Source organism: Poromitra crassiceps (assembly GCF_964638095.1).
Source record: "Poromitra crassiceps genome assembly, chromosome: 15".
Lineage (NCBI taxonomy): Eukaryota > Metazoa > Chordata > Actinopteri > Beryciformes > Melamphaidae > Poromitra > Poromitra crassiceps.
The window spans coordinates 11,700,511-11,719,511 of NC_139634.1; the positions used below are offsets into that span (position 1 = coordinate 11,700,511).

Below are 19,001 nucleotides of genomic sequence, written 5' to 3' on the forward strand. Positions count from 1 at the left end.
ACAGACTGTCAGCCTGTGACAGACAGACTGACAGCCAGGGAGAGTTCAGAGTTGTCAGTTGTTGTTGTTGTTGTTGTTGTTGTTGTTGTCGTCGTCGTCGTCGTCGTCGTCGTCGTCAGTGAGCTTGTGTCAGTCAGAGTACAGTGTGTTGTGATGTGTAGTGAGTGACAGACAGACGGTCAGTTGTCATCAGTCAGCGGCTTGGGTCAGGATGGCTGCCCGCCTCCTGCGCCTGTCAGGCGGCTGCAGGAGCCTCTTCACCCCACGCCTCCTGCCCTGCTCCACACTGGCGGTGAGTCCAGCTGGCTCCATGCCAGAGGAGAGGGGGAGGAGCCTGCTGGAGGAAAGGGAGAGGGCCCTGGGAAGGGGGAGGGGCCTTCTGGCTGATTTGCTGAGAGTGTACAGGAGACTCTGCTCCAGACCACCCAAAGGTTTTGAGAAGACTGACAGTAAGAAAACTCCAAAGAGCAGTGAGGCCAACACAGCAGATACAGAGGCCAAACCAGCCAACACCCAGAGAGGAGGGGGAGGAGGAGGGGGTAAAAGAGGAGGCCGTAAGGAGGAGTCACACTGGTCTAGCCGTCTGGAGAAGGGCGATGTCCCTTGGGACGATAAGGAGTTCAGGATGTACTTCCTGAGCACAGCCGCGTTCTGGACCACTGTCACCTACTACGTCTTCTTCAGGGACAGAGGCAGAGAGGTCACCTGGAAAGACTTTGTCAACAACTACCTGTCCAAAGGAGTGGTGGACCAGCTAGAGGTCGTCAACAAGCGCTTTGTCAAAGTGGTTTCCTTTGCTGGGATGATGCCAGTGGACGGCTATGTGTGGTTCAACATTGGCAGTGTGGACACATTTGAGAGGAACCTGGAGACGGCTCAGTACAAGCTGGGCATCGAGAGAGAGAACCGCCTACCTGTGGTCTACTCCACCGAGAGCGATGGCACCTTCCTACTGAGCATGCTCCCCACGGTGCTGTTCATTGGCTTCCTGCTGTTCATGCTGCGCCGCGGGCCCGGGGGGGCGGGGCGTCCCGGCCGGGGGATCGGCGGGCTCTTCAGCATCAGTGAGAGCACGGCCAAAGTCCTCAGAGACCACATCGATGTCAAGTTCAAAGACGTGGCCGGCTGTGAGGAGGCCAAGCTGGAAATCATGGAATTTGTCAAATTCCTCAAAAACCCCAAACAGTACCAGGACCTGGGTGCCAAGATCCCCAAGGGAGCCATCCTGACGGGCCCCCCTGGCACGGGGAAGACCCTGCTGGCCAAAGCCACGGCGTGCGAGGCAGGCGTTCCCTTCATCGCCGTCAATGGCTCCGAGTTCCTGGAGATGTTCGTGGGCGTCGGCCCCGCCAGGGTCAGAGATCTGTTCGTCATGGCAAGGAAGAACGCGCCCTGCATCCTCTTCATCGACGAGATTGACGCTGTGGGGCGGAAGAGGGGGCGGGGTAACTTTGGAGGACAGAGCGAGCAGGAGAACACGCTGAACCAGCTGCTAGTGGAGATCGACGGCTTCAACACAGCCACCAACGTGGTCGTTCTAGCTGGAACCAATAGACCGGACATCCTGGACCCGGCTCTGATGAGGTCTGGCCGCTTCGACAGACAGATCTACATTGGTCCTCCTGACATCAAAGGCCGGGCGTCCATCTTTAAAGTCCACCTGCGGCCTCTGAAGCTGGACCCTGACATGGACAAGGAGGCTCTAGCCAGGAAGATGGCCGTCCTGACGCCCGGCTTCTCCGGTGCTGACATTGCTAACATTTGTAACGAGGCGGCGCTGATCGCTGCTCGCCACCTGTCAGACGCCATCAACCAGAAGCACTTTGAACAGGCCATAGAGAGGGTCATCGGAGGTCTGGAGAAGAAGACCCGGGTCCTCTGGCCAGAGGAGAAGAAGACAGTGGCGTACCACGAGGCCGGCCACGCTGTCGCCGGCTGGTTCCTGGAGCATGCCGACCCTCTGATCAAGGTGTCCATCATCCCCAGAGGAAAGGGGCTGGGTTATGCCCAGTACCTGCCCAAAGAGCAGTACCTGTACACCAAGGAGCAGCTGCTGGACAGGATGTGTATGATGCTGGGAGGCCGTGCAGCCGAGGAAATCTTCTTCAATCGCATCACAACCGGAGCCCAGGACGACCTCCTCAAGGTCACCCAGAGCGCCTACGCACAGATCGTTCAGTTTGGGATGAACGCCAAGGTGGGCCAGGTGTCGTTCCACCTGCCCAGGCAGGGTGAGATGGTTCTGGAGAAACCGTACAGTGAAGCCACGGCTCGCCTCATCGACATCGAGGCCCGAACCCTCATCAGTGAGGCCTACCAGAGAACCCTGGAGCTGCTGACCAGCAAGAAGCCCGAGGTGAAGAAGGTGGCGCTGCGCCTCCTGGAGAAGGAGGTGCTGGACAAGGGTGACATGGTGGAGCTGCTGGGCTCCCGTCCGTTCGCTGAGAAGTCGACCTACGAGGAGTTTGTGGAGGGAACCAGAGGAGAGGAGGAGGACACCTCGCTCCCTGAAGGCCTGAAGGACTGGAACCAGGAGAGGAGGGACAAGAAGAGCCAAGAGTAGTCTAGAGCCTTCTCTCTCCAACACCCAGGTCTACAACCTCCTCTCTCCAACATCTCCATCATTAAGTTCCAGTTATGAACTGAGTTATGAAATAAACATCCGTAACAGTGTGGATTTTGCATTTGATTATTCACCAATTGCAGTATTTGGCAGTTATTGCACATTCAGTTTTATTAGATCAGCTATACATTATAAAAGTACACACACACACACACACACACACACACACACACACACACACACACACACACACACACACACACACACACACACACACACACACACACACACACACACACACACACACACACACACATACACACACACACACACACACACACACACACACACACACTATTGAGTTTGAATGATTAATTATGAAATTTGAAAATGGCATTTTGATTCAAATTTTTCTAATGTAGCTGAATATTGGATCCCCTGAAAAGAGACTATCCTTGATCCTCCTGGTTTTATGGTGACTGGCCACCTTTGGCACCATGGGGCCTTTCAATTATTTTCTGGTATAAACCAAAGCCTTCCAGTAGAGGGAGCTGTTGCACAATAGTTTTGAGGGAGATTCAAAATAACCCTGCAACATGATACAGCATAATGAGTCAGTGTGCCAGATCTTTCATGATTTCAGAGATTTGAGTGATGACAATAGCATAGAGCAGCTGGTACCCAGAAATTAGCTTTAAATGTTATTGTGTCATTACTGCAGAGGCTGTAATGATGATCTTATTTCATTTGGTGAAGATGAAGGAGGCGGAGCTGACTGATGTGCAGGTTAGTGGAAAGTCTGCTCACTCAGCATGTAGGCTACAGGTAGCAGTGTAAATATTAAGGCACCAATTGAAACATCTAGATCTCCTGCAATTTATTGTGATGTTTTTATTTGCACAAATTGCACTGCATTTTTTTTAATATAGTGATTTTGAGAATAAATGAATGAGTGCACGAATAACTGATAATGAGTAGACATAACTACTCTACCCAAAAATAATAATAATCCGCATACCATCCCCCTCTCTCTCTGTCCTATCAAATAAAGGCAAAAATGTCCCTAATAATAATAATCATCATCATCATCATAATAATAATAATAATAATAATAATAATGATGATGATGATGATGATGAATAAACCTCCAAAACTACATGATTGACCCTTGTGCTTTATTTATTTAATAATTTATTTATGTAAGATTCTTTGGGGGGGGGGGGGGGTCATCGATCTTACGTAAGCTTGTGACGGCTACTTCCGTGTACAAATCGCACCGCGCATGCGCAACTTTCAATCATGTGGCGGGGTTGTTTGTTTGGGTTTGGTAATGGTAACCTCTCTCCCCATGTAAAGGTTCTCTCCCAACTTCATGCGGTGTCAAGACCGTCAAGACAGTGAGTGTACATGAACGGGTAACCGATTAGGATCTGTTTGGATTGAAAGCGAAAATGGTTGAAGGTCCGGGGTGCACATTAAACGGAGAGAAAATCCGTTCCAGAGTCCAGAAAGGACAGAAATTGAAAGACATCCGGGGCAGCTTGACAACGTCGAACACAGTAAGTTGTACTTAACTAACACCAAGAACATTAGCTTAGGTGTTCGTTAACCTCACGAAATTGCCAAATATAATTTAGTGTGTGTGTGTGTGTGTGTGTGTGTGTGTGTGTGTGTGTGTGTGTGTGTGTGTGTGTGTGTGTGTGTGTGTGTGTGTGTGTGTGTGTGTGTGTGTGTGTGTGTGTGTGAGAGTACACTATTCCTTGTCATGCTGGTCAGTAAGTTGCATGCTAACCATCTGTCTGCACACAGAGAAACGCCACAGAGGGAAATACCTTCCATGTTTTTCATGGATGTCAATACACTGGTGTTGAAACCCTGGGGAAGGAGCTCTTCATGTACTTTGGTCAAAGAGCTTTAAGGTAAAGCAAATAAGTTACGCTCAGCCACTCTCTATGTTCTAGCTAATTAAAAGTCACATAATTGTTCGATTATCCTGGCAAACGGTCTTAAATCTGTCGTCACTTTCAGTAGTTAGATCTGTCTGCTGAAGTTAGCTCATTTCATGTAAAGTTTATATTTGAGACATTCAGCTTATACTAAGGTGACCAGACGTCCCCGATTTTCAGGGACAGTCCCCGTTTTCGGTGACCTGTCCCCGGCTGGAGCTGTCCCGAAAATGTCCCCTATTTTCTACTGGCGTCTGCAGACGATATGACTCTAGCTCTAGTGGGCTCATTCTTAAAGCTAGAGTGAAGATACTCATAAGCTATGAAACTGTAAGATCTACAGCATATTGGGAGCAACAATGCCATGCTACCTTGTCGGGAAGGAACGGGGCGAAATAATGAATTTTGAAAAACCAGCATGGCCAATTTCAAAGGGGACCCCTGACCGCTCTCACCTCAAGATATCTGAGTGAGAATGGATTATATGAGTACCCATGAGTCTCCCCTTTACAGACGTCACTGGCCAACCACTCAAGCAGGAAGGTTGCGGGAGGCTTACGGGCGGCATCAGGGGCCTCTCCGACACCGTTTATTAATTTATTAATAAATGAAACCGGAATCATCCCCCTTTTCTATTTCATAGGTAGTAACATTGGATATTTTAATGATATATTGATTGCCGGACTGGAAATTTTCATTTTTCATTTGAGAAATCTGGTCACCTTAGCTTATACACTATTTATTATGTTTGTTTAACATGGCTGTTGATCGAATCTCATCTTTCTCTTCCTCTTTGTCTCTGACATTTGGTATTTAAATTCAGTCTGTAAAGCTTGATTGCTACTGTACTGCTTCCATTGTTGCAGTCAAGTCACTATATCTCGAGTCAAAGTCGAGTACAGGTAATGGCAGATTACCTGTGTCCGAGTCTGGAGTTACTGAATGTGAATCCGCATAGGTGGAACACACGTGCCTGCCCTTGCACAAAATTGAATAATGTCACTGTATTAATATACCGTAGCTATCAATATCTTATGCCAAATTATTAGGGACTATTACAAAAACAAAAACAGTCTTTATCACTTAACAAGTCCGAGTCTTCATCTCCAACTTCCGAGTCCGAATTCATGAATCCAAGTCCGAGTCATCAGTGCTCACTGCTCTACTCCAAGTCGAGTCACGAGCCTTGAAAATGAGTCAACAACACTGCTTCTTTTGTTTGTCTGTCTAAATGTATCTCGCATTGCAACAACCTCACCAAGTCGAATACCTAGTATTTGAAAATGTATGCACCTGGCGAAAATCAATCAGATCCTCTGGATACTCTTATGGATGAAGAGAAGACTGACGTTTTGGTTTACAAGACTCCGACCACCGGGCCACAAAGCTTCCACTACACCATACGTACAGTAATAATATCTTCAAATGAAATCTTTCTTTCCTTCTGTCTGCCATGCTCACATCCTGCAGGGTCCACTTTGGCATGAACGGATCAATGCGTATAAACCCTTCAGAGAGGAAGGACAGCAACGGCTCCGTCCCAGCGCTGGAAATCCACCTGACTAACGACATTGTCTGCTTCTTCGACAGCGCTGTGGAAATAAGGTAACGGGGACGCTAGCCTAGCCTAGATAGATTGAAATGACACGGGTTCACCTTGGGGGATGAGTCTCATTCACCGAGTGTGTCCTACATTAGGGCTTGTGTCTGAAAGCAGTGCTTATTGTTGCATGGAAAAGGAAACATTTTAGCGAGACCTTTGTCCTAGGCTATTCTTCCGTGTCCAGACGGATATTTATGTTACTGGCTGGACGCATTTCACCTATGCTGCCCCACATCATCAAAAACGGGGGGAAAAACTGGAATGGGATATATAAAAATAAATCATAAAATAATATAACCGCGCGCTAACGCACCGGTTGACCTGGTGGCACACTTGCAGGAAGAGCAGCCATATGTTTTTCGGGCGCGTCGCCCACTGCTTGAAAAATGTCTGTTTGCAGGCTGACGGGGGACTGTGAGCAGAGGGTGAGGGCAATGGAGAGTTTGGACGTGTGCTCGGCTAAGTTCAGCTTCCCGCGCGCCGAGGAGGCGGTGAGGAGGCGAGGTGGCAGGATGCTCTGTGACGTCCTCCTCGACCAGGCCGTCCTGCCGGGAGTCGGCAACATCATTAAAAACGAAGCCCTGTTTGACTCTGGCCTCCACCCAGCCGTGAAGGTACGGCCAAGATGATGGATTGTGTTCAGCAGGAGAACAAAACAAAAGGAGAAAAAAAAAGTGGAAAAAATTCCAGGCACACCTTCTCATGGAAAAGTTAAAGACTATTTTATTGACTGATGCTTTACAGAAAAGAGGGAAGAGAACACACACAAACAAGCACATTGTGGCTCAAATGGACATTTATCTGCATCAGACAATGAATATATATATATATATATATATATATATATATATATATATATATATATATATATATATATATACTGTCAGTCATCAGTCAATAAAATAGTCAAACTTTTCTTATATATCATATATATATATATATATATATATATATATATATACTGTATATGTATGTATATATATATAGCCCCGTGCACAGTGCTGTCAGCCTTTACTTCCTGGTGCAGGTGATGCCAGGAAACATCAGATGAGTGGTTGAAGGAGGAGAGTCACCGCACACAAGAAGGCTGAATTTCTTCACTGATAGCTCTGGCGAACCTGAATTAAAGTGAAGAAATTCAGCTTGCTTGTGTGCGGTGACACTCCTATATATATATATATATAAATATATAAATATATATATATATATATATATATATATATATATACCGTATATATATATTTATATATATATATATATATTTATATTTCAATACATTTAAATAAAAATGCTCATAAATCAGAGGGGGGGAATTTGAGTGTGTATGTGTGTGTGTATGTATATATATATATATATATATACACACACACACACACACACACACACACACATATATATATATATATATATATATATATATATATATATATATATATATATATATATATATATATATATATATACATGCACACACACACACACTCAAATTCCCCCCCTCTGATTTATAAGCATTTTTATTGAGGCTATCAATTGAATAGATTCTAATCTAGGAAATCAGATAGCATGCACAAATGTTAAACAGGAAGTACCTTTCTCCCTTGAGCAAAGACAAATATGGATGAAAATTATGGTTTTGGAGCGGATATTGCAGCCCTTGAGGTATTGGGGGGGGGTTTGTCAAATTCAGAGGTTTTAACACGGTCGCTATAATTTATATCGCGATAATAATGAGAGATACTCACTTTCCAGCACAAATATTTCTGACATTTCCAGCAACTCTGCTCGGATGTGTGGTCCTGAGTCCTGACAAAGTGTTAGACAGGGTGCAAGGCCGTAGAACAGTGGGTACTGTGTGAAACCACAGCAGCATACCAAAACACTATTCTTCTAAGATGTCTGGCCCCCTCTTCTTCGGGGACCACTGAATCTTGAAGCCTTTACTCCATTATGGCGCCCCTAGGTGTCACTACAGCAGGTTATATTAGGATCACCAAGGAGACCTAGAAGTCGTGTCTGTTGTGTGTCTCACAGGCTTTTCACCTAGGCTTTTGCTGTCTGGGCTTCAAGTGGCTCTTGTATATATATTTCCATGTTTTGTGTGTTTGATTGGATTATTTTTATCCAGTTTTTAGTCCATGTCTGGCATTGTATTATTGATTTGCTGGCTGTAAAGCACTTTTTAACTCTGTTTTGAAAAGAAGGGCTATACAAATAAGGTTTGCTCGAAATGTAACTAAGCGCCGCTGTATTCTCAGGTGCAGCAGCTGACAGACGGGCAGGTCCACCACTTGGTGAAGATGACGCGTGACTTCACTCTCCTGTTTTATAAGGTTCGGCATTTGTACCTCAGGAGCAGCAACAATATCTATGTCCTAAAAAGTCCTAGTCTGTTATACACCTGTATACGTGCATTAAGATAAATACAAGCATTTAGATTTTTAGTTATTTAGCTGAAATCTCATTCAGATGGATTCACAACAGTAGAATTAACTTGAAATCCAAGCTTGCCACCGATGAAAAACAAACATGACAGAGTACAGAGGTCAAACTCCGGTGCCTCGACAATAGATATCACAAATATTCCTGTTTTCCATCTCCGTGTATAATAGACAAGACAGCAAACAAGTAAGAGGCAGACAGAAAAGGTCAAGGTTCTTTGTTGTTGATCCTGGTATTTATATTCACTCATGTCCACCCTCCTCTCCTCTTCTCTTCTCCATCAGTGTGCTAAATCCGGCTCTCCTCTCTCCAAACATTACAAAGTGTACAAGCGTCCCAGGTGTGGCCAGTGCCCTGGCCTCATCACCGCCTGTCGTCTTGGAGACAACGGAAGGCTGACTTACTTCTGCGAGCGCTGTCAGAGGGGAGACCCTGCTGAAGTAGACCTCAGGTAACCCTCATAGATCTTTGGCACTGTGGCTGTCTAGCTTCCTTATAGTCTAGCACAGGGATGATGAGCAACTTTGATGATGGAGAGGGCCACAAAAAAATGTCCTCGCTACCAGAGGGCCAGATTGTGACCGTGCACTTTCACATGTAGCCTACTGTAACACCATCACTCCCAATTATAGCTACAAATTTGATGAAAAGGACTGGTAATCAAAGTTTATTATACCAACATTTATATTTTTCATATTCAAATTGACTAATTCTTCCATTCAGATGGCACCAGAAACTTTGCTCTAGCTTTAAAACAGCCCGCTACAGCAATTTGATGGGGTACATCACCCAAATATGTGATATTAATCAGATTTGTAATGTTGCATGTGCAATGTGATGTCACAAGAGGGGAATGCCCATTTAAGATGCCACATTCTTCTCCACAATTTTGCCCTGGGGGCATGTAAATTTTTGTTTTTTTTGGGTATTTTTTTGTACTAATCATGACCCACAAATGTAAATTCAGATTTTTGTTTTTAAACCTGCACCTTATAGTAAGATATGAGCCTAAAGCAATGCCCTTTGTTGGTACAATGAATGCATATCTCACTATTTAATACTGATAATAGAAAACCTGAGATCCATTTGTAACATTACAACATTTTGCACACTTGTTGACTGGACATTTTAATACATTTTGATACTATAAAGTCAACACTAATGCCAAAAGTCAGCACCGTAACGATAGCAATCATTATTGTTTTTCAAAATCCAGTCCTCGCAGAAAGTTCTGAAGCCTTTTGACAAACCGTGCAAAACGAGACAGCCATCTTTGTGGGCAGATGGGCTTGGCAGGGAGTGGGAGGTGTTATGGGGGAAACACTGTGCATATAAGGCCGTGTTTGGCAGAATGGACACGGACTCGGCGCCTCCTGGAGGCCGTGTTTGGCAGACTGGGCACGGACTCGGCGCCTCCTGGGTTGTGTTTGAGCAACGCTTTGCGAGGGGTTAGAGCCCAAAGCCCTCGGAGCACGTTACACAGCTGATAAAGCAATCTGCGAGAGCCATGCTCCTCTCCTCCTCCATCACTGTTGGCCCTTCAGCTTTGCCTCCTTGTCAAACATAGTCTAGCTTCATGTCCTAATGCTAACATGTAGCCTTGGAGCAACTGAAAGAATCAGTGCCTGCCTTCTCCGATATCTTCATCCTCTGCTTACACTGTAAATGCTCGTCGAGTTTAACAAAACCTTGTTTCGACCTGGCTCCATGGCAGGGTGGGAATTACACAGAGGCCATGGCATGGCCTCCGTTGCCCCTCCCTCTGTCTGTGATGCCCTGAGATCCCTAAGGCCACCTTGGCAGTGCCCTGCTAGCAGGCTGCTACTGTCAGTTGCTTTAAAAGCATCAGTGGTCTCAGTTTAATGTAGCTGCTCTATGCAAAGGATGTGTCATTGGCTCATTTTAACACACATTTCAGAAAAGTCACTCTTCATGAATCATGATGTCAATAGAGCAATGGCCTTTGTTCCCTGGCATGTGGCCTTGTGCCCTAAGAAAAATTGCGATGCCGAAGGCCAGATGGCCTTGCCCCTAAAATGATGAAATTCCCACCCTACTTCATGGCTTATTTATTTGCCCTGATATTTAATATGGAGTCAGGAATATTTGTTATATTTATTGCCAATTTTCCCACGTGTCGTTACAATGAGTGGGTGCATGTAATGTGATCTAGGAATTTAAGTTTACTTTTGCACCTTGGCTAAATAGCTCAAATGTTAATGTAATGTCAATTGAGTTCCCATATAATGGGAGAGTCTGCTCTTTTCCAAAAGTCTAATATCTAAAATGAAGAGCAAGTTGGCAAACTTGGCGTTGCACTTCCACATTCAACACCATAAGTGTGCGTGTTGTGTCAAGTTGTGAGAATTGTGTGTGTGTGCGTGTGTGTGTGTGTGTGTGTGAGTGTGAGTGTGAGTGAGTGAGTGAGTGAGTGAGTGAAACTAGGCCATACATGGGCAAAATGCAGCCCCAGGGCCGGACCTATCCCCTGGACCATCTCAATCCGGCCCCGAGATCCTCAAAGAAAAACAACACAACCCCCAAAAACTCAATAAAAGGCAGAATTATGTTAATAAATCTGATCTGCTACAGTCATTGGATTTGTATCACTATTATATCATGAGAATAACAAGAAATTACCAATCACAAAGTGAGAGAGGGTTAAAAATAGGAAGACTCCCGTCAAAATCAGGAGTGTTGGCAGCCAGGTATGATCTCCAATGTGCGGCCCTTCGCTTACTTGATCTAAGTCAGTATGGCCCTCTGGAAAAAAATGTTGCCCACCTCATGCGATTTATGGACAATATCAAATGTTATTTTTGACCAAATACCTCGATACAATATTGTAAGGATGACTATTGGTGCCTTCAAAAAATATTTGCACAATGAGATTTTTTGATAAATAATCAGTAATGTGCCATATAATGACTAAGTGGGTAGACCTTCTTTCTTTTTAAGTGGGTAAAGGCAAATAATATAGAATAGTCTGTTAAATTCAGAAAATGACATCACTGTACTGTAAGTGTAATGCAGTCTTTACAACCAGGAAAAGACAACACTTTATGCCATATCGCCATATTATGATATCCAAAATCTAAGACGATATCTAGTCTCATATCACAATATGGATATAATAATGATATATTGCCCAGCCCTAATTTAAACTTTCCTCAGGGGAGCTTGAATTTTGTTTCTATACAGTAAAAAAATATTCCTGCTGCAACGCATGTGGCTCCTCTACTGCAATGCTTCCCAAACTGGGGTACGTGGAGGTAGCTACAGAGGGTACTTGAGAGAAAGGGGAAAATGTAAAAATGCAAGAATAATTCATGAAAATAAATGAAATTTGCATAGGAGGCACTGATTGCAACTCTTTCACTCCATTTCCTATTTTATATTTGTAATGTTATCTTCTTCAAAAGGTGGGTTATCATTCATTCATTGAATCACAGGCTATAGTTTTCTCTTGCCGTTTTCGAAGCAAAATGTTGTCGTCGGGTAAAGGGGGGTACCTGGCTTCAGAAATGAGGGAAAGGGGGTAATATAGCCAAACAAGTTAGAGAACCACTGCCCTACTGCATAGATGTATTTTAGACATCTCATCACCTGTTCTAGAGACAAAGGTTTATTATGACCGTGTTGTTGTCATCCTCTCGTTTTCTCCTACATCCAGTAAGCTCCCAGTCAGGAACAGTCTGATTGGCTGGGCCTACGAGGAAGGAACCAATGATCATGTGGCCAAGAGGGAGGAAGAGGAATGGGCCTGTCAACTCTGCACGCTCGTCAACCAGCCATCAGCCAAAGCCTGTGATGCCTGCCTCACTCCAAGACCTCAGGGTGAGTGAGACGTTCTGCATTTACACTCCGTGCATTTAATGAGGTGACAGTATGCCCTTGAGATTAGACAATACAAGATGGTGGCTGCAGTATTGCTGGTTGGCTGAGTGACGCTTCTACACTGGCCATTGTTGCTGAAGTACTTCTGAGCAAGGCATTAAAGGACAAACTGCGAGTGACATTGCAAACTGGCACTCTGTCTTCTTTGTGTGTGAGAGAGAGAGAGAGAGAGGCCGTGTTTCAGGTTTTGTGAACATCCTAAAAAATTTGTTAAAATTAGATTCCCATTAACGTCTGTTAAGCGAATACGTAGGTTGTGTGTGGGGCCCGGGGGTGAGACAAGATAGATTGAGGTTACTTGCCGTAGGAAAAGTACCGTAAATTCCGGACTATAAGACGCACCGGTGTATAAGCCGCGGGACCAAAATTGACTATTTTTTTCTTCTATAAGCCGCACCGGACTATAAGCCGCGGGTGTTTTGATGTTTAATTACCATATGAAAGGGTTCGTGAACAGAGAGGAATGTCGGGAAAGCGATGGCTGTTTGGGGAAGCTCCCATTTATTAACATTTCAACAAAACAAAACAAAAGTCAGGTCACTAATCCCCAGACAAAATCACACAACAATAGGCTATATGTGCAGCAAACCTGTAACCAGAGAAGTCAAGTCACTAATGCTCGTCTTCCTCTTCTTCCTGCGTACTGAAACCACCAAAGTCCTCATCTTCAGTGTCGGAAACGAACAGGTTCAGGGTGGCTTCGTCAACCACTCTCCTCTCTCCTTCATTGTCACTCAAAACCAACGAACTCCTCTTCATCTATAGCTGTGTTTCCATTACAGTTTTTCGCAAAAGAATTGCGATATTTCTACAACTTCGACAATGTACAATTGCGACTTGTAGGCGTTTCCATTGAAGTTGCGTTTGAGTGATTCCCCGTTGCAGCAGCTGCCACAGTGATTACGCACGGGGATCTGCCCCATATCCCGTCCCCTGCATGCTCAAATCCAACCAATGGTCAATGGAAATCCCAACATGAAGTTACAATGCATATAAACGAGCCTGATTATCAATTCAAAAGAAAATGAGTCGCAAAATGTTGCTGGCTGCGTGAATGCAGTCAGCGCGACAGGCAGAGGAAAAAAGGTAGCCTAATAGCCTACAACTGGTCCGATTTAGAGATGGAGGGGGGAAAAGGCTGATTTGGTTCTATAATTGCACCTGAAACGTGTGCAATGTATTAGCCTACTCACAGTCACTGTATTCACTTCAGACAGCACCACCGCACCAGTGTGTGCTTTTCATCCTCTCATCTCGATAAACTGCTATATCGACACGTCTGAAAAACCACCTCATGATCATCTACTGCTCGTTCTCATGCTGTCGAGGACGAGCAAAGCTTTTTTTTGGTGAAAGAATCCTCCAGGGCGCTTCTTGTTAACAGTCCGAGTGAGTGGCAGGTCGAACGTCAAAGGCACTTCATCCATATTTATGATCTGCTCCGGTTCGATGGAATATTCCTTGATCTTCCTTTGTGTGAATTCGCCGAAGTTTGTGATTTTCTCCTGGTAGTCGGGGGAGGGAGTTGATGGCCGAGTGGCCGTTTGCTTACCGTAATTACCATATGTAAGTGGTCACGCACAGAGGGGATTGTCGGGCCCATTGATGGCTGTTTGAGGAAGCTCCCATTTACCGTATTACCGTAACATTTCAACAAAACAACATAACACAACACCACCGTTGTTTATTTTTACAGTGCACACAGTGTCCGCGGTGTGGTGAAAAGAGGGCAAGAGAGGAAATTAAAACAGAAGTGGATTTATAGTTAGAAAGAGTGCTAAAAAAGAGAGATTTTTTTTTTTTTTTTTTTTTTTTTCTGAAAAAATCCATAGATAAGACGCACCGTTATATAAGCCGCAGGGGCCAAAAAACGGGAAAAAAGCCGCGGCTTATAGTCCGGAATTTACGGTAATAATTATTATGTCATGTAATCTGCTGGTGGCCGTGTGTCTTTCTTTCTGGTGGGGATGAGTAAATATTATGGCCAATATCACAGGAGAAACGTGCTTTCTGCAACGCTCGCCAGTCGCCAATCCCATATCTCTGGGAAACGAGATGCACAAAACAGTTGTGGGCGTCACTGAGCAAAATGCATTTTAGTGACAGAGTGAGAGCTTTGGGTGCAACACTTTAGGATCCAGAACTTCTGATCTGCTGCAGGATTATCGGGCCGTTTGCAGCCGTTCACAGCAGACAGCTGTGCACAACACAGGGTCCAGCTGATCAGTCAGCTGTGCACAACACAGGGTCCAGCTGATCAGTCAGCTGTGCACAACACAGGGTCCAGCTGATCAGTCAGCTGTGCACAACACAGGGTCCAGCTGATCAGTCATGCAAGTTAAATGTTCACTACATCTTATTCGAAAAAGGTGTTTGCATCTCCCATTTTGCACATTAACTAATTCGAAATGGCGAGCATACTTTTTTTTCCCCGAATTTCGCCATTTCCATCAAACTTTTCGAATGCAATATGTCAAAATACGCATGAAAATACATTGATGGAAAACATGGCTAGAGTAATGAGTGTGTGTTTGTCAGTTGGTCTTTTGGGCCTCTGACTATCATAAAATGTATTATAGAAGCAGTGTTCCAATGTTGGAGTCAAACCACAGCTACATGTGAAGCAGGGCTTGTAGACAGACGCTGCATGAATAGCTGAATACTGTATGAGCGTCACTCAACTGCAGTTTGCCCTCTGCCTCCCCCGGCGACAGCCACGGCCAGAGGCATCAGATTTTTGGGTTGTATGTCGTCCATCCGTCCCATTCTCAAGAACACAATATCTCAGGAACGCCTTGAGGGAATTTCTTCAAATTTGGCTCAAATGTCCACTTGGAGTCGAGGATAAACTGATTACAATTTTGGTGCTGGTCAACGGTCAAGGTCACTGTGACCTCACAGAAGACATTTTTGGCCATAACTCAGGAATTATGGCAACATTTCACACAAATGTCTACTAGGATTAAGTGATGAAATATGTAACTTTCAAAGGTCACCTTCACTGTGACATCGTAAAGTTTTGCTTACCACTGTAGCTGAGAAGACGATCTTGGCTCATTCTACAAAAGTGGTGGAAGTGCGGTCACTTACTTTTGCAGACACCAAAATCCTTTAAGTTGATCTAATAATAATCACATTATTTAGATTAATTTGAACTCCAAGATACTTGGAGAGTCCACCCTCCCCTTTCTCTCCCTGGATGACAACCAGGACAGGGGGCGTGGCCTCCTGTTCCTCTGGTAGTCCAGCACAAGCTCATTGGTTTTGCTGAGTTTAAGGTGATTGTCGTTACACAAAAATATGATGAAGCTCCCTATGAGTCCTCTGTACTCCTCTGAGTGAAGACGGGATGTTTCTCACTGGAAATCATACATGTCATCAATGTAGTGAAAACTTCCATTCAAACTTCTTTCAAAGTCTTCACTAGTATGCCACTGCATATGAGTCACTCTGGAGAGACATGGATGCAAACTGCAACTTGACTTGTTGGCATTTAACAGCAAGGTGCTTATTTCTTAGCCTGGGTAAACCCAGCCTCCACGTGACCTCTATGTGCTATCAGTCACGAAGAACCTACGCTACAGGCATAGCCTGTGACGCCATGTTGAAGGCTGGGTTTACCCAGGCTACTTATTTCTAGTAGTTATACTATGTCTGCTGCTTTATAGTCATGAAACCTCACATTTTGTGGTGATTTTATTATGTGGTGAGTTCTGATTATATTCTCAGTCACTAACAAACCACACCAGAGTTCTCTTGGAAGAAGACCGGGACCTGCATTTTTTCAGGCATTTGACTTTGAATAACCTGGCAAAAAAATAATAAATAATAAACTGGAAGATACTTGGACACTGGACAATGGCCACTAACCTATGGTATTCTTTCTTTCTATCTATACTGTATATATATTATATTCTATTTCTTTATATATTCTATTTCTTTTAGCCTTTATTTATCCAGGGAAAGTCGAGAGCAATGGTGTTTGTTAGCTGGTAGTCCTTGAGGGAGAGGAGAGTGTTATCCATTCACACATATTCCCCACCTAGTATGACTGATGTTCATTGCGGTTCACTGTATGAAAACACCTTGCTTTCAAAGTCGTATTATTATGGCACACCATTTCACCGGATTTTGCATGAAGGCATCGTCAGCAGAACAAATTGTTTGACACTTTATTTGACCACACAGCAGTTTGCTGCTTATTGGTGAGTTTTATGGCGAGTTAACCATTTTGAACCTAACAACAACAAGGTGGAATTCATGAGACTAGGCAATGCATTTATAAGCTGTGGTGACTGAATATGAAATTGACTTTCTCATTGTGCCTCCCTGTCTACTACAGTCCACAAAGATGCGATTGCTGAAGCGGCACCCTTGGCCACAGATTTGATTAAATACCCCTGCAATGCCTTCAGCAAACCACAAGGGGAGCTCAAAGTCAACTGGAGGTCTGCGTTCGGGACTTCCACCCTTGTTTTCTCCGACTTGAGCGAGGAGCCAAGGCGTGTAAACTTCCCACTCTCCCCAGCCGGCAGTCATTTGAATTCCTTGGCGCCAGAGAGAGGTTTATATAAATACGACGTCTGCCAAGGGACAACAAGCCCCAATTATGCCTCTGGTGGCTGGCAGAAGAAAAGTGGCGAGCTCTCCAATGGGGAATCACTGGCCTCCTACAGTCACCCATCCAAGAAAATGAGAATTGATCACAGTCCCTTTCCCAGTAACAATGCTCAAAATGGAACCCCCTACTCCGGGTGAGTGGATCCCTCGCTCGGCGATTCATGAATAAAAGTTTATAATAAGAGAAGTTTTTGCAACTTGAGGGAGATAAGTGGGAGGAAAAAACATCTGGCTGTGGAATTTTTAATGCACCATTGTTAGAAAAGGTCAGATTGATGAATAGCCATCGTAGGAAAATGTCCACATCCACAGATTATTACAAACACACTTTGAAGAAAGGTTGTTTGCTTGCTAATAAGGGGCGATGTGACAAAGTCATTCCTGTCTTTTCATTTTCAATCTATTTCAAACTAATGAGACGGTTTTCCTTCAATTCTGCCAGTTCACGGCAAATCAAGACGACGAGCGGTGGCTCCTCGGCTTCTGGTAGTCCCGGCGTCCCTCGTTGTGCGTCCCACGGTCGCCCGGCTGTCCTCCGAGTGGTCCACAAGGAGGGGGAGAATAAGGGGCGGCAGTTCTACGTGTGCGCCCTCCCCAGAGACGCCATGTGTAACTTCTTTGAGGTGAAAATGGAACGATACACAACATCTCTATGGCAACGTGTGGTCTGGAAAATGATTGACTGTAAACTAAAGTTTCAAAATATATCTTGAGGGGAGACATTTCATAAACTAATGCAGTGGTTCTCAAAGTGGGTTCCAGGGGGTCCCCAGCAAAAGTGTAAATAATAATAATTTTCACTATAATTCCATCCATAAGTAAGACAATGACATTACATTACATTACGTCATTTGGCAGACGCTTTTATCCAAAGCGACTTACAATAACACATTTTTGTCAGCAATAGAGCAATCAACTATGGAGCACAGTCTATGACGACTACAAATTCTGAAGGAACAGTGGTACAAGTTTAGTTTAGGATTTTTTTTTTTTTTATAGAATGAATGACAGTGACAATGACAGAATGTATGACTATTTTTGGTCATGGGTTTCATACACCTTCTGTAATAAAACATCTAAAACAAAAAGATCTTATCAGATGGAGTACCCTGGGACTAAATCTTATCAAATGGGGTTCTGTGGTCTAATCTGTGTCAGTTTGTGTCCTTGACATGAAAAGGTTTGAGAACTACTGCACGAATGTACTTACATCAAAATATAATGACTGAAATGAAGTTTACAACTAAATTGATGAATGCTGATTATTATTATTTCTCCTGTTGGCAGTGGGCAGATTTGCACTTCCCTGCGTGTCACCATGGGAAACCCTGTCTAATGAGGACGGTTCTAAAACTGGGACCGAACAATGGTCGCAATTTTTACGTCTGCTGCTTTAAGAAGGGTAAACAGTGTGACTTTTTCCAGTGGGCACAGGATGGGCCAGGGGTCTCCATCCTGCCTGGCTGTTAACTAAGATGGACTGAAAATGCACCGTTTTGAAATGAAATCCTGATACCTACATGTTCATGTGAGTGAGCCAATATAGCATGGATATGAGCAAACAGACACTGAGTATTTTTCATGATCTTCCACACATACCCAGATTTGCACAGAACTACATTCTTCTAAAAGGTTATCAGGTATCTATCAGACTTGTCTAATTGTTCAACAAGTTCAGGCATTTACAATCTCCAAGTCATGCATTTTGAATGTGAAACGCCCAGGCACTTGTTAATTTTCCCTTATGAAAAGTGATCCAGTTTTTTTTACATTTAAATGTATGTTTGTGTGTTGTCTCATCTGTCTGTGTGGAAAACAATATTTTAACTAAGTACCTCCATGTTTCAGTATTATCATGAGAGAAATGTGTAATGTATGTGTAATAAATGATCTAAACATGTCAGTGAGAGCAGTATCAATTAAAATTCCAATG

General features: G+C 44.2%; 1 protein-coding gene and 1 pseudogene across 2 annotated transcripts; both read left to right on the plus strand.

Moving 5' to 3' along the window:
* The first annotated feature begins 211 nt into the window (after nucleotides 1-211).
* Nucleotides 212-2,563, plus strand: LOC310790023 (mitochondrial inner membrane m-AAA protease component AFG3L2 pseudogene; annotated as a pseudogene). Its single transcript has one exon. The product of its transcript is annotated as a mitochondrial inner membrane m-AAA protease component AFG3L2 pseudogene (transcript).
* A 1,451-nt stretch (nucleotides 2,564-4,014) lies between these two features.
* neil3 (nei-like DNA glycosylase 3) lies at nucleotides 4,015-18,946 on the plus strand (the record flags this gene model as incomplete). The annotated part of the gene is made up of 10 exons (XM_083651597.1): nucleotides 4,015-4,122; nucleotides 4,373-4,482; nucleotides 5,980-6,114; nucleotides 6,513-6,726; nucleotides 8,368-8,442; nucleotides 8,836-9,002; nucleotides 12,225-12,388; nucleotides 16,791-17,202; nucleotides 17,511-17,691; nucleotides 18,356-18,946. The coding sequence occupies 10 exons, from the start codon at nucleotides 4,015-4,017 to the stop codon at nucleotides 18,536-18,538; spliced, it is 1,749 nt and encodes a 582-aa protein (XP_083507723.1). The 3' UTR covers nucleotides 18,539-18,946.
* Nucleotides 18,947-19,001: the final 55 nt, after the last annotated feature.